This window comes from Aplidium turbinatum, chromosome 15 (assembly GCF_918807975.1).
Source record: "Aplidium turbinatum chromosome 15, kaAplTurb1.1, whole genome shotgun sequence".
Lineage (NCBI taxonomy): Eukaryota > Metazoa > Chordata > Ascidiacea > Aplousobranchia > Polyclinidae > Aplidium > Aplidium turbinatum.
Window position 1 is genome coordinate 12242517 of NC_137486.1, and position 15844 is coordinate 12258360.

The following is a 15844-nucleotide window of genomic DNA, read 5'->3' on the forward strand; positions in this document are numbered from 1 at the left end:
TGGCGGAATGTCTTTCAATAAGGGGTTGAGTCGGGTGCAGACTCAGTACCGGATTAACCAAGTGCGAGGCCTGTAGCAGATTGATTAGATGTACAGATAATGACCGGGAAGTAATTGATCTACATTCTGCAACAACAAAAGTCTAGTGCAATGTTTTATTTGCAAGGAGAAATATAAAACTTCAACAATATCATTCAAAGGTCTTTTCGACGCATTTTGTTCTCTGCAAATGTGCAATTATTATGTTAGGAAACGTGATGTCAATGTTGTTTGCCTTAATCAAAGTGAAATAGGTGAGTTTTGGAGAAAAGCAATCAATAGCAATGTGCTTTACGAATTCTGAAAACTGAGGTAGTTCATCTTTCAATCTGTCTTCCAAGTCCTGGGAATATGCTTCTGGAAGTCTGTCAGCGCTTTTTTGGATCTGCGCAGGTGTTGGGTCATGTGTTGGCCACTGCCTACATCCTCATCGCGCCTTCGATTTCGGACAATTCTTCTTGTACTTGTTGGTCGGTAATCCGGCACTTAAGTCAGCTTCTGTGCCTCCGACTCAAACTTAGCGAATTGTTCTATGAAAGTCTGTAGGGACCCTGCCAAAGAGGCACATAACGCTGAAGCAATGTTGAGATTTTGCTGCTTTGCTTGAAGAGAGGCTTGAGTTGGCTGGAAGCGATCGAATAAGCTATTCTAAAAAAACACTAAGATTCCAGTTTTGAGCAACTTTGTTTTCTCGGGGAGTCCATTGCCTGCTGTCGACATTCTGAATTTTGCTCTTGGTGATTCGAAAGTTTCTCCAGTGCTTCCTTTATGAAAGGAAAATGTTCTTTAATAACCTTAATGGCATCAGCTCTTGCGGATCATCGTGTTGCAGAAAGTCTCTTTAGCACTCCACCACCTGAACACTCCAGAACGAACCGGTGTGTTGAAGCAGCAAAGAATACATAGATATAAAGTTTACAATAATTAGGAAGGGACAAGACGTTGGGACTAGTAATTTAATCATGTAACTATAATATTCTCCTATAATGCAATTCTAGTTTGCAAGCCAAAAATTACTTACCAACTATGTTCGACATTTTTTTGGCAAAAAAAATGTTTTGCTTACCAAGCGCGGGGCCCGTAGCAGCTGTTACATCTGCCCCTATGTTAATCCGGCGCTGTGCAGACTATAGGTGTGACAGTTTGGCGGCTGGCCCGTTTTTACTTGAGACAATTGGACGAATCTTAATGTCAGGTCGTTCTTGATGAGTCTTGATCAGGTGGTAGAATCGTGGCATACTTGAGTTGTTTAATTAATGATGTAAGATTTAGTCACGTGATGTGGTAGTTGAGCTCTGGTGGCTACAGTCCTCCATGTGTTGTTAAGTTTTCGTTCCATGGTTTGCGCTTTTGTGATCCTTGAAGTTATGTAGCCTATACTTTTGGGTCGCTCAGGTGTTGTTGGGCCGCTGCATCGTAGCGTTCTGTTTCAATGATGCAAAATTCACCGCCTTTGTCGCTGGGGTGATATGTCATGTCCTTTGCTTTTAAGCGTTTGATGGTCGAGAAATCCTTTTTTGAGAGGTTCTACAGGTGTTTGTCACGGAAGATGTATACAGAATGTCTTGGATCTTGATTGATGCAATTCACAGCTTGTGTTCTAGTACTTCACTCGCCTGCGGTGGTTTGTGAAGGTCGTCGTTGCGAGAAAACTGCGACATTCTTGTCGATAGATTGTTGTCGTCATTGGTAGATCGGTGCTTGTTTTCGTTGTGTTCTTTCCATCGAGCTTGGTATGCTAGTTTGCAGAAGGGCGATGTGATGTTCAGTATAGGATACTGTGTCCCGAAAGCTACTGCAATTCACTATTACCACAGCAAACTCGCAGCATCACACTAAAACAGATCGTTAATACATTGTGAAGTAAGTCTATAATAATGTCGTATTAACTAAACAAAAGACAATTAGGCTACAAAAAAACAAAAGAATTTGCCACAAACAAGTAACCTACTTGATGAACAAAAATATGATAAGAAAAGCTAAAGGGGGGGGGGATTTACTTGCACAAATTGTACATCATAAATATTCAGCCATACTATTTGTATAGTATCAATTTAATGTTAATTCATGTTATTTCGAGCAACAAGCACCTTCTTTGTCTTGAATCTTTTTTTTGAGCTCTTCAACAGAAGCCGATGCTTCAACCTCAATTTCAAAGGTTTTTCCTGTCAAAGTCTTCACAAAGATCTCCATTCTGCTTATAAAGTACGACTTAGCGTCGACACTCACTGTTAAACATATTTAAAATTGTTAGCTGGTAGACATACAGTGGTGCATGATGCGTTCAGATGAGTTTGCAAATCCAAGAACCTCGCAGGATACCACAGTTTCGAATCTCGATTGTTGTCTAACAGTTGGGTTCGCTTTACAGGGAAGGTAACTTAAAAGCTTAAAGGGACTTAAAAGCTTAAAAGCTTAACTTAAAAACTTAAAGGGAAGGTAACTTACATAGATTAAACGTCACAAGAAGCCAATTAATTGATTCTATTTGTAGTGTATTAAAAGCAGACAGTTTCACATAAAATTGTAAAAACAGTTTATTGTAGAATGTAGAGCTTTTGCCACAAAAGTGTGACTTTGTTATTACATATCTCGAATTCAATGATGTTATGTCGAACAACACCCACCTTCGTTGTCTTGAATCTTTTCTTTGAGCTATTCGACAGAATCCGAAGCTTCAACCTCTAAACTGAAGATTGTTCCTACCAAAGTCTTCACAAAGACTTGCATTCTATTTATAAAGTAAGCTAAGTAATTAACGATGGAACTCACTGTTCAAACATCTTAAAAGCTTTTAGCTGGTAGACATCTAGTGGTACATGATGCATTCAGATAAGTTTTCACTTCAAGAACCTGGTAGAATAGGCTACCATAGCTCCGAATCACGATTGCCGTCTAACAGTCGGATTTGCTATTTGTCCTTCAGACTGTTCAGATACCTTGTCTACAGTACAAACTCAGGGTACAAACTATCAAATTTGTTTCATTATGTTCATACAATTTAAGACAGGATATTAAGGTCATAAACTGATTAGCTCCCGTCAAATAGGGATCGGGAAGTAAGCTTAATTCTTCATTTGCTTGTTTGTTTTTTTGTTTTTTTTATTATCTTTATCCTGCATTGCGAGAAAGCGGACTTGAGCGCTATGCATCGGTGTACGCTTTCCGACGTACACCTGACCCACGCTGCAGCCGACGGCAATGTCTGTTTGCGGTTGTCTACTCTACTTATGACTGAAATTTGGTTCTACCCATTACTCGAAATCGATCACTGAGTAGAGGCAATTATCGTAAAGTTTCTTGCCCAGAGAAACAACAGCAAGTGTGGGTGGCTGGAGTCGAACATGCAGGCTCTCGACTGCGAGCCCAACGCGCTAACCGCTCGGCCACTGCTGCTTTCTACCAAATCCCGCCCCCACTTCTAACTGTTAATAGAGAGACAAGGTTGCCAAATTTCTATCTTTTTGCATAAAAATTTCGATTAGGCGTGTTATTTTGGTCCAAACAATTTATAAGTTTGGCTTTAGGCAAAGAAAAAAATAAAATTTGATTAAGATGAGAATTATTGTTATGTGCCGTAAGTTTGATTGTCAAGCTAATCCTTGGTATGGCCCACTGTTACATTCAAAATGATGTCTTTTCCTCTGTGGAAATTGGTGTAAAAATGATATGAAAACCTGATAAACGTCTGGTGCTATCACTGCTACATTACAATTTATCTATGCACTGAGTTTGGGCAAGTATATACTTAGATCTTAGCCACAGAGTTGTTTAAGCTGGGAAAGGAGGCATTTTTCTTTTAAAACAAAAATGTTCATCAATCTGATCGAGTAAAACCCTTCAACAAATCATTCGCACGACACTGGTTGGGCTTATATCCCACCCTTTGATGCAGACAGGGGCTTCGAGAGGGGGAGGGAAGTCGGGCAACTTTCCCCCCTAGCATAACATTGTAAAGGAAAAACGAGTAGTTTTTTTTGCGTTTTCACGTTTGAGGGGGACCCATGTTTGCCACTAAAATAATAGTGTACTAACTTGAAAAATAAACAAATTTTTGAATGAAATAGGCAGTTCCAAGTATTTTTCGATCATGGTAGATGCTACTTCAGAGGTTTCTGATCAAGAACAAATCATTCTCGTATTAAGGTAGGCTATGTCAAACTGCTTCAAGACGTAAAATTTGATTATTTAGCTGCCTACTTTAGCTGCCTACTTTAGCTGCCTACTGATTTCTACATCATTATAGGGTTTCTATTGTTTTAACTTCAAAACTGGTGCTGCTACGATTGGCTAAGTGTGTAGCCTACTATTTTTGCTTGACCAACTGAACCTTGACTTCAAAAACTGCGTTGGTCAGGCATATTGATCCAACATGTCAGGAAAGATTAAAAATGTTCAACCAAGATTCAATTTAAGGGAAGTAAATCCTTTTTGCCTATTGTCTGCTTATGGATGTCATTGCTTAAAACTGGTTTGAGTTCATAGTGTTGTCCAGATGTCATACCATTTTTGGAGTAAATGATCGACTGTAGGCTAAGCTTGTGTCATTTTCAATTGTAACCCGACCACATAGGAAATTCTAAAGAAAGCTGTCTCAATGTCTCATCCAAGCAGCTTACTTGAACAGTTTCAAATCTATGCTTCTCTGCATTTTGTGGATTGGTTCTAAACAATATTCACTCGACTAACCTATTCATACAGCGATAAAGAACTGTTTAATGGATAGCTAGATATTCAATGGATAGATGTCGGGCTGATAGCTCAGTTGGTTATCGCGTGTGACTTCGCGAACGAAGAAGCTTCAAGATCAAGCGGCGCTAGTCCGACTCTCTGAGTTGCACTTGAGCAACGCATTCTGAGGACTGCTCTCAATTCACCTAATGGATGGAATAATTTCCCTGCAACAACACTTCAATAATCGGAAACTTCACTCTGTCAATCTCGGTAACCGACCCTGCGTCAAACGCCTTTACAAGTATGCGAAACTACCAGAAATAACCTATTCAAGGCTTTGTCAGTCCAAGGATAAAGATTCTAAACCAAACTAACCAATCAACTTATATAATTGTAATCAATGTTAAGGGAAGCTAGGAAGAGTAGGCCAGGCTATTCGCAACCCTAAGTTGTATTACAGGAACTATGAATTGAAAATAAAAAGATTTGATTTTTGATTAGGGACCGAACGCTTTACTAGCTCAATTATGCAAACAAAATTTATTTGACTGTATGTTGTAACATATTCGCTAGCTGTTAATAGTCAATTAACAACTGTATCAACAAACTCAAAACATAAATTACCATTGATATGTTTGAAGATCTATGGAAATTTCTATGTCTATGTCTGATGTGCAGCTGAGGGCATGTGGAACAAGTTGTGGGCTACAATAATGAAATTTTGGATGAGTCGGTAGGCCTACTTTTGAAAAAAAGCTACACAGCAAACCTGAGTTGCTTTTTTCATATTGGTACGTTGTTAAAATCTAAACTTAAAAGAAATTCAATTTCACGCTGACGAAAGTAGGCCAAGTTCAGCTTAAAACATATGATGCAACGCATGATACAAATTCGTTGAGCATTTTATTTTTGCTGAAACAATTTGGGGCCCGTTTTACGTATTGTTTCCCGAACAGTCCTGATTTCTCTCGGAGGCCGTGGATGCAGGCATCAAATTAGGTGGTATGAGCTGTTCAGTATTATCAAATCAAAATCAGTTTCTCCATTTGGTTGCTCATTTCTAATCTGACCATTATCTTTCTTTGAAACTATTCAGTCTTTGACATTGCAAGATAATGCAAATAAAACTCAATGTAAATAAGTCATGACCAATCGTAGACCATCGTCAAGCACCAGAGATTGACGTGGAAACGCGTATCAAAAGTCAAACAAAACCAAGTCAACATATCCCCCATGTTTTGCATTGATTTAACGTCTGCAGACGTTAAAACAATTGATTGTAGAAAGTACTGATCTGCTGGCTGGAAAAGCAAATATATGCAACGCAAGGCTGCACAGAACACGGCAAGCGTCATTGCTGGAAACGACGGCAAGATCAAGTAGCTAACCCTGGTTTAGCCTTCCGAGTGTGGGCTTGTGCAACGCATTTTTAGAATTGATTTCCTTTTAGCGGCATCTCTTAGATGGAATTATTCACAAACATCAACAAGCGGAAGCTTCACTCTGTCAGTCTTCGTGACTGGATCTGCGTATCGGGATGCTTTTGCCAAGAAAGACATGGGTGCGACTCATTCGCCTGCGCACTGGCGCCGGACCATTTCGCTCCAACATGCACAAATGGGGGATGGCACCATCCGCAATTGCGCCAAGGGGAACATATTTCATACGACACCATTAGCAATTGAGCCATTTATCATGCGCCAAATGGCAAGCATGGCCTGCACGAACTGGATGACCTATTAATCCAATAGCTCCTTCACATCTGACCAAACATCTAGCCCGAGTCGTCGCCACTGCTCAAGGGTGGTAAAAAGCAGAGCCCCCCGACCCTTATTTAGTTACGGTCACGATAAGATGGTTATTGCCAATGAGGAAATTTGTATCTCATTGTCCGCCCGGATAGATTAGTTGGTTAGCGCGTGACTTCGTGAACGAAGAAGCTTCAAGATCAAGCGGAGCAGGAGCTGGTTTGACTCTCGGGGAGTGCACGAAAGCGACGCATTCTATGCACTGCTCTCCATTCAGCGGCATCTAATGGATGGAATAATTCCCAAGTAACAACACTTCAACAATCGGAAAACTTCACTGTGTCAATCTCGGTAACCTGCCCTGGGTTAAAAGCCTCTACAAGTATGCGAAACTACCAGAACCTAATCACCTATCAAGGCTTTGTCAGTCCAAAGATAAAGACTCAAAACCAACCAACCATTATCTATATCGCGTAATATAATATGCACAAGCGATATGAAAGCGTTTCAAAGTGTTGCCAGATTTACATTCAAAGACATAAAATGACTTTTTTAAGGACATTGTCGATATTTTTATTCAATTTACCATTGCTTAGAATCATTACCTGTATTTTATTACTTATTTTTCAATATAAAAGTACAGTAAAATTTTAATTTTGACATAAAAAGTTTCTATGCCTTCATTTAGATTTTAGAAAGACACCAAAGCAAATAGCAGTTTGAAGTTCTTTCAGATGTAGCAATTAGAAAATTGAGAATTGAATTCATTAATTTTCAAAATCTTTTGCTGTATTTTTTTTTATAAAATGATATAAATCAACCTAAATTTTTGTATGTCTGTGACAAAATTAATTTCACTTTACAAACTTCACTCAAATGAAACCTGCTACTTATGTTTTCTCTAAACATTATATTTATGTCGTCAGTCAATATAGGATTGTGTAACTGTTGATTGAAAGTATTTTTAACAAATTAATTCCAGTGCGTTAAAACATGTTTATTTCAAATATTTTTTCTGGCAACTCTGGTATAGCCAACTTTGGGTGCTTTTTTCTCCTAAATACGCCGTTAAAAAACATAGCCGGGGGACTAGATCAGTGGTTCCCAACTCGTTTTTAAGGCGACCCACTTTTTAAAAAAAATTAGTTTGGTAAAATCTTGCGACCCAAGCAAATTGTCGTAATATTTTAAAAGTCATAGAAGATTGTGTTGCAAACAAACAGCACTACAAAAGCAGTAACTTTTTTCGAAAATAATATGTTTATCAAATCACAAATGAGATAGCTGTGCTGGCTTGGTGTCAGTAAGTTTTTAAAATCGAGGCGTTATTTTGCTTAGGCATAGCCGCATGTCGCTTTAACTTCCAGCCGGTTTCGCTGTTCAGTTTTCAATATACACATGGCGCTAAATCCAATCTTACAAAGCCAAGTTGTTGCAAATGGAATTTGTTTTTGAATCCCTAATTGTGAAACTGTGGGATACACTTTGTACATGGAAGCCCAAAAGTGGATGTTTGCAGAATCTTTAGGGTATTTGTCTGTGAAGGACGCAAAAGAAATACGGTTTGCTACTTCTGTCGTTATGTCCATTAACTGTTCAGCAACATGGATGAAAAGTTGAGGCAGATCTTTTTCAATAAATGGATCAATTATCCAATCATTTTGGTTATTAAGTGTTAGAGATTCTCCATAGTAGTGCACAAAATTTTTGGCAAACTGTTTCAGGTGTCTAATTATCGTTTGCTTAATATCAACTTCATTGCCACAGATATATTGCGTTAGCTGAGGAAATATATCGTACTCATCTCTGGTGACATTACTTTTCCAGAATATGAGTTTTTTGTGTTAAGCACAAACTTTTGCGGCGCGATCAACTACCGTAAAACCGTTGCCTTGCATATATAAATTTAGAGAATTCAAAGAGTCAAATATATCGGCAAGGTAAGCAACTGTTGCCTTGAAATCTTCTTGCAAAAACTTCTCGGCTAATCTCACCACACAGTTCTGTTGCCTCAGGAAAATAGCAATCTCCTCTCGCAAATTACAAACTCGCTTCAGGACAGGACCTCGTGACAACTATCGCACTTCTGTGTGCAACAGCAATGCTTGATAATAATCAGAATCCACAAAGACAAAAACAAATGCCGATTTAGTGGACTTGTTTTGATGAAGTTTACACACTTCACATCATTCAACACTTCGTGCAGCTCTTGAGACAGCTTTTTTGTAGCAAAGGCCTCTCTGTGGAGAAAGCAATAAGTCCATACAGCACTTGGGGCTTTGTCTTTGATGCGTTTTACCACACCAGACTATGCGTGGTCCAACGTGTGGAAAACTTTGTCATAGTTTGTCCGACATAGCGTTCGTGACATATAGTGCAGTAGTGCACGTTACAATATATATCCCGTAACTTTGTCAAGTTAATTTATGTTTGAAACTGAAATTTTTGTTGGGTTTACATTTAATAATAATAATAACAATAATAAAAGCGAAAATTGTTAAAACTTCTTGCACTGCGATCATGCTACAAAGCTTTCCGATGTCTCAACATGAAACGCTTCATGACTTGTGTTTATATTTTCCAGTTTTGTGATCGATCTCTTCACGTTTTAAATTTTTTTTATTGTTATTTTTTTCGCCCAAGATACAATATGCCTGAAAAACAAGCGACTAAAAAAAATTATCAGGCGACCCAACTTTGGGTCGCGACCCATGAGTTGGGAACCACTGGACTAGATCGAGAAAAAAAAACTGACTTCAATTAAAATTTAATTCCTCGAAGGTAAAATCGCTTTCTTCTACTTCTCTTTACCCCTGACTACAAGAATTCTAACTATCTCATGTTTTCAATGTTTATTATTTACAATTGTAAGTTGTATCACGTGTCACAATAATAATTATATTAAGAATAATAAGAATAGAACAGATCAGAAAGAACCAAAAAGATATTTACAGCCAAATAAATCACAATAGAATTGTTGTGTAAGTTGCCACCAGCAAAAATCCTTCCTTCTTTACGTTGATTCAACGTCAATGGATTTTAATAGTTGAGAAATGGCCTAAACATATCCCAATAAAAATAGAGCAATTACTCAACAAAGCTTTCTTGACTGCTTTTAAGTGAATTGAGTTGAGTTGTTAGCTGTTTTTTACTACACACCCAAGCAACATAAAGTTTACAGCCTACTTTTCATTTCGGCAGTATTTGAACACAGATGTTTAAAAAATGACAACGTAGTGGGATATGGATTGTAAAACAATAATAATTAAATAGGTGGGTGATGGAAATTTAATTTTCAGATAAAAGACGAAAAATTCATGATCAGTCAAACTGGTTTGGATTAAAATAGGTTCTTGTTCCTTTACGTTTGCTGGGAAGTTTCTCAAGGTTGAAGCTTGCCGTAGCAAAATCTATGGCAACGCCTGTTTGCCAACAGTTAGCATCACTCTGGGCGCCCAAGAAAAATAAGAACTAATAAAATGAGATGGTTTGATAAAATAAACCCTTCAGTTTTTTGTCGAATGAATGTAGCAGGAGTGAAGCCAAGTCAACCCAATAGCAAACAATAACGTTGAATTGAACAGTGAACAAAACGATGATGAATAGAACCAGTTGACAATCATGATGCAAACTTAAATAGTTTCAGTTACAGTTATAACTATTTCAAAGGGTTGCAAAAATTATCAGCTTTGAGTTTTTCAAAAGTAGCCAATTGAACAGCTTGTTGTAAATTACTCAAAAAATGAATGTCGTAATGATCTACAAGATTTTTTTTCGGAAAAGGAAAGTCAATTTCCAAATAAATTTAACCCTAAAATGAATTGACGGCAATATCTTGTCATGGCATGGGACCAATGTTACATTCGGTAGCTCACCATAGACTTAAAAAAGGTTAAAAAAAACTCCTAAAATTTTACATTATTCGTTTAACGAAAAAGCAACATTTGACTATTTTTCATGTCAATATTACAACGCCATGTAGCAATACACAATAAAGAACTCAGGCTGAGCGTGAAAAGGCTAAAATTATCATCATTGCATCCAGAGACGTATTTTGGGCGTGCTTGTATTTTATGTTGCATTTTGTTTAAAAGCAACTAATTAATGGAAAGACTCGATTCGAAAAATGAATGAAAGAAAGCACGATGAAAAAGTCTTCAACACCAAACAAAGGAAAAGCAGAAAAAGCACCATGGCTGTCTAGGTTGCCATGGAAACACTGAGAGTTGATTACAAATATTCTCGTTGCTTGATAATTTGTTGATTGTGCACTGTGCAGTCACCAAGGAAAACGTTTTGTTATGTGACGTCAATTTATCGTCAGACGACGTTGAAAAAAAATATCACACTGCGATACACTGAAGCATACTAATATGCGCGATTTAAATATAAAAAATGAAAAATAAAATTAAAACGTAAAACCATGATCGCGACTTCGTGCCGATGCTATACCGACACTTCATGTGATGAATTGTTAATTTCACTCGATAAAAGTTCGCGATTTGAATCGCTCGCCGATGAAGACGACGTCGCTTCATCGTAGTTATTGTTTTGACAAGGTAGCGCTCGTACCGCGAGCGTACCCGGCTCCTCATACGGACAAAGTTCCTTTGGGGAATCGCTCGGGCACTCGTGCCTCGACAACAGCGGTACTTGAGCGGGTGTGCCGCCTGCTTGAGTCACAATTTGACGATTGTCCCCACACGTTTGCGTCGGTCGAGTGCAATGACGGGAATACGACGGCGGTGGCGATTGTGCACATTGGCCTGAAGAGACCGCGCTCGTGCTCACCACTGACGATTGTTGAACACAGGGACAGGAAATTGTGTGGGGACAGATATCGTCTGAACGTACAACGCTTTCGTAAGGTGGCAGCACCGAGTTATCAGCCACCGATTCAGGTAAATGTTTTATCGGTGGTTGCGAGCCAGGTCATACCTCATCTAACATGTCAGACTCCGAGTGACGAGCGTCACTGTCATAGCAAAAGTTTGATGATAGTGAAGAACGATATCGCTGCCCATGAGACCGACGATTATCGTCGTATCGTTGATGAGAATTGTGGGAACACCTATGTTGGCGACGATTGCTGCACTGGTTGCATCTAGAATAGATGGACGATGACTTTGTTCCATGAATGCAGCAACTTCTTCAGATTCAGAGTAATCCTCATGAGGAGACCGTGAGTAAACGGATCTTGGAAAACCACGATATGGCCTGATGCTTCCTCCTGCGTGGTCGTCATGCCGACATAACAATCGACTTTTTTCGTGGCATGACAAGGTTGACGGGATTAATGACGTGTCAAACATGTCGTCATCCGGATCTCTGTTTTTTCCTTCTTCACCGAGGAAATGATGACACTCTATATACACTCTCGACGAAATGTTAAGAGTCGGAATAACTTGACTGGGGCGTTATGTGCTGGAATTTTAGCAAGAAATTGGTCGCCACCGAGCTGCAATTGCATGGTCATTGCGACGATAGATTACGTAGGGTTAGCAGCGTTCGTCTACCAGTTTGCGCAGCTTCATGTTTGGTTATTTCTTTGACTGCTTTTATTATGTGTGTTTTACTTGCCCATATGTTTCGTAACTTCTGTCGTGACATTAGACAGCCATAATAAAAATCAAAAGAAGACTCACTTCAATGATAGTTATAAACATTTCTGTAACATTTGAACTGTAACATAATTTTTGTCACATGTTTTTTAATCGAATGTTTTGGGGTTTGGACTGGAGCAGTCGTCACTAATAAGATATTTTCAGAGTGGACCATTTATCACAATCGGTTATAAGCGATACACAGAAGAAAGAACAAAGCAAAACAAACAAATTTTAGTGTTCTTGCACGAACAATCCTCTCCATAAAACATCCACAAAATTCTACAATAAATTGTATGAGAGATTGTCTGGATTGTTAGCAGGTCTGTTGCTGGCTGCCTCTAAGCCCTCCAAGTTCCACATCATGGAAGACGGAATGCTTGCATCGATACCTTGCTCCGGGAAATTATTTATTGGACCATGGAGATCCAACACCAAGTGAATTGGATTAGTACATTTGGATTCATGAATGTTGTAATCGCTCCAGGTTTTATTATCCTCAAGCTCCTCATCCTCAAAAAAGATACTTTGTCGCACCGAAGATATTCCTGTTATGATAATCGCTGTCATAATTTCATCAAACTTGAGTTTTTTTCCAAAGATTTGAAGAAAAAGTAATCATAATTGCAAAGTAATGGTATTAGTAGTATATTACAGTAGTAGCAAAGTAAACACTAGCCCTGCTGCGTACTGCTAGAATGAAAAAGTAAATAACGCTAGACGGCGCTGTAACAACATCACTACACTTGTATAATAATTTGATATATTCCTCATGATTGGTAAACCCCCTAGCAATAGTTGCAACGTTAATCAGATGAACGTTGCAACTATTGCGAAAGAAATCATCAGTACACCCATTGGTGATTGGTGAGATATCCTCTAGCAAGATTTTAACTTATTTGACACTTCTCGAACACAATTATATTATAAAGTAAGACACGGAAAAATCAACAAAAATAATAAAATAGTTTCAATTACTACACTTTTTTAACATAACTCGCAGAGCTGCAGTCAAGCCGCTGTCAGATATGGCCATTCACCGTTCATCCAGCCCGTTAGCTCTGTAGAAGCGCCAGACTCAAAATCAAGGGGAGCTGGTTCGGCTCGTGGGGTGAGCGCTTGAACAACTCATTTCAGCACTGCTGTCCATTCAACGACACGTATTGGATGGAATAAATCCCAGGCAACAACACTTCAACAACTATCGGAAACTCCAGTCTATCAATCTCGGTAACCAGCCCTGCGTCAATGGTTCAAAGCCTCTACAAGTATACAAAACTGTTAGGAATAACTTGTCAGAGGCTTTGTCAGTCCGAGGATAAAGATTCAAAAACCAAAAGAAAAAAATATAAGCGCAAATTGAAAACAAGATTTCAATGCTGTAAACATGATTAGGTTGGAACTTTCAGACCAAATTTGCTTCTATGAACCCCGAGTTTGCTACTCTTTTGGTGATCAGTGTTCCCTCTAAGAAAATTTTTCAGTGCACAATAATTTTTTTAGTTAACATAAATATTTTGAGGCTGCTGTACAAAGTTGCAAGTGAATTGTGAAGTTAGTGAATTGTTGTAAGTAATCTCAAAGTATCAAAGAACACAAAAAAATGACAAAGTTAATTTAAACAGCTTTTTTTGTTTCGCGCTTTTCCGGTGATCACACTTTTCATTTGACTGTCGTCACCTATTTTTTGTTGCTAAGTCAATTACGATAAATTTGACCATCAACATTTCTTATTGGAAAGTAGCGGATGTAAAAACACAAATGGAGGGCACCTAGCTCCGTTCAAAAAAGTAATCTAAAAAAGTATAATATAAAAAAATGAGGTAAAAAAAAAATATGGCAATAGGGTGGGATCTGAGGGCTGGCCCCCAGAACAATTTAACAACATTTTATCTAATATTAGTTGTTTTTTTGACTCTAATATAAATGCTTTTTGTCATACTGACTGCCGTGTAGGCCTATAACATACGTGTTGTATAGTGATGTTCCTGTGGGAGCCAGTATAACATATGCGTTAGACACCTATTTTTTCATATAGCGCGAAGTATATCATTGTTGTTACATTCTCAATTCCCTTTTCAGTGTATTCTGAATGTTTGGTGCACACGCGTAAGTAAGGTATATTCTGGTATATATTATTGGCGCCTAATGTTATAACTAAAAATCTAGCTATAAAATGTGAATGACACATACATCACCAGAAAACATCTTTTTCTTCTTCCTTTGTATGAGAAGTTGTTTTTAGACTACATTTCACCGGGGTCACATGTCCGGGTATTCCTCGAACAGCCACTTGATGATAAAGTCCTCCAGCGTTGACAGACTAACTGCCCTTGGTGAAATGAAAGTCAGGCAGTGGTAGAGTATGTGGTCTACGGTCTGTTCCTCTGTACCACAGTTGTATGCCGCAGATGCTGATAAGACCCCACCTGTGCTTCAAGGATCCGAAGCGCCCAACGCCCGAGCGGAGGCAATTCAGCTGTATACCCAGGCAAGTCCATTTAGCTCTTTTCCTAATGGCATGGGTCCAGCGTCGAAAACGAAGTGTGAAGTCTGAAGATGTTGTATGTCCTTTTCTCTTTCCAAGTGTTGGTGATCCAAGCATAATAACATCTCACGAATACTGGATGTTTTACTGAGTGTAATGATTTGGTATGCATGCGACCAATCACCCTAAAATGGCTGCTAAATGCAACTAATGCTTTATATGTACTGTAAGTTTGTAATTGATAATTGTATGTATTGGTAATTGTATTTGTATGTAAGCATGGCGATCTAGTATAGATCGCCATGTATGTAAGTTTTTTAAAGGTTGTTTAGGATGTTGGAACAATTATTTCATAATTACAGCTATATGTAGCATATGTGTTATACATATATGTAGCATATGTGTTATATCATATATAGCAAAGCGATGCGAGGTGTCATTTTTTGTCAAGTGACTGTAAATGGTGACAGTCTGTGAATGACCTGTCAAGCGTAACCCCAAGGTATGTTGGCTCTGGCCAAGACGGCAAGATATTGCCGTTGATGTTCACTTTCAGGTCACGTTGAGCTTCCTTGTTGTTGGAATGGAAGGCTGCTGTCAACATTATACTTTCGCTGAGATGTAGGCTAGTTTCTATTAATGGAGGCATTCAGATATGGTCGTCATGTCTTGCCTCCACGTCGTTTCTAATGATTGCCAGTCTTTCGCAGAGTGCAAGATGGCCAAGTTATCAGCGTATGCATATTTATCAGGTCTTGTAGATGATACATCATGCATACAGACTTTGAAAAGAAGGAGTGCCAAAGCTGATCCTTGTGGGACACTGTTTTTGAGACGCCGCAGTCTACTACGTTTTCCGTTTCGGGTTGTAAGGGTAAAACTTCTGTTGTGGATGAGTTCCATGATCATTTTGACCATGTATCTATCAGGGAGTAGGCGGAGTAGCTTGTAGACTAAGCCAAAAAGTTAGTGAAAAGCAATATTAAACAAAAAAACAGTGAAGTAGTAAGTCAATGTGCCGTTGTAGATTCCAAAATTCTTTGGTGTGGTGCCGTAGTCCAAAATAGTTTGAAAACCACATCTCCTTCTTCTTCTTCTTCTTCTTCTTCAATTGCCTTGCCTGAACCAGGCATCGACGGCCTCAGATAAATAATTTAGACCAAATATTCATATTATAATTATGTTGCATGGATGATTGTTTCTGTCTTGTCGTTAAATTGTTTCAGATGAGTTTGTCTTTGTCTGCCAGGTGTCCGCTTTCCAAAAATTTTACCAGTTAAAGAGAGATGCTC

The 15844-nt window shown here is 38.6% G+C and overlaps 1 protein-coding gene across 1 annotated transcript in view; it reads right to left on the minus strand.

Moving 5' to 3' along the window:
* The window catches only part of LOC145783975 (uncharacterized), a 67825-nt gene that overhangs the window by 38728 nt on the left and 13253 nt on the right, over positions 1 to 15844 (minus strand). The window contains exons 3-6 of the mRNA XM_082595736.1: positions 12457 to 12612; positions 11410 to 11826; positions 11045 to 11227; positions 2130 to 2267 (exon numbers count right to left, since the gene is read on the minus strand). Coding sequence (XP_082451862.1) covers positions 2130 to 2267; positions 11045 to 11227; positions 11410 to 11826; positions 12457 to 12612 — 894 coding nt within the window. The remainder of the gene's footprint in view (positions 1 to 2129; positions 2268 to 11044; positions 11228 to 11409; positions 11827 to 12456; positions 12613 to 15844) is intronic.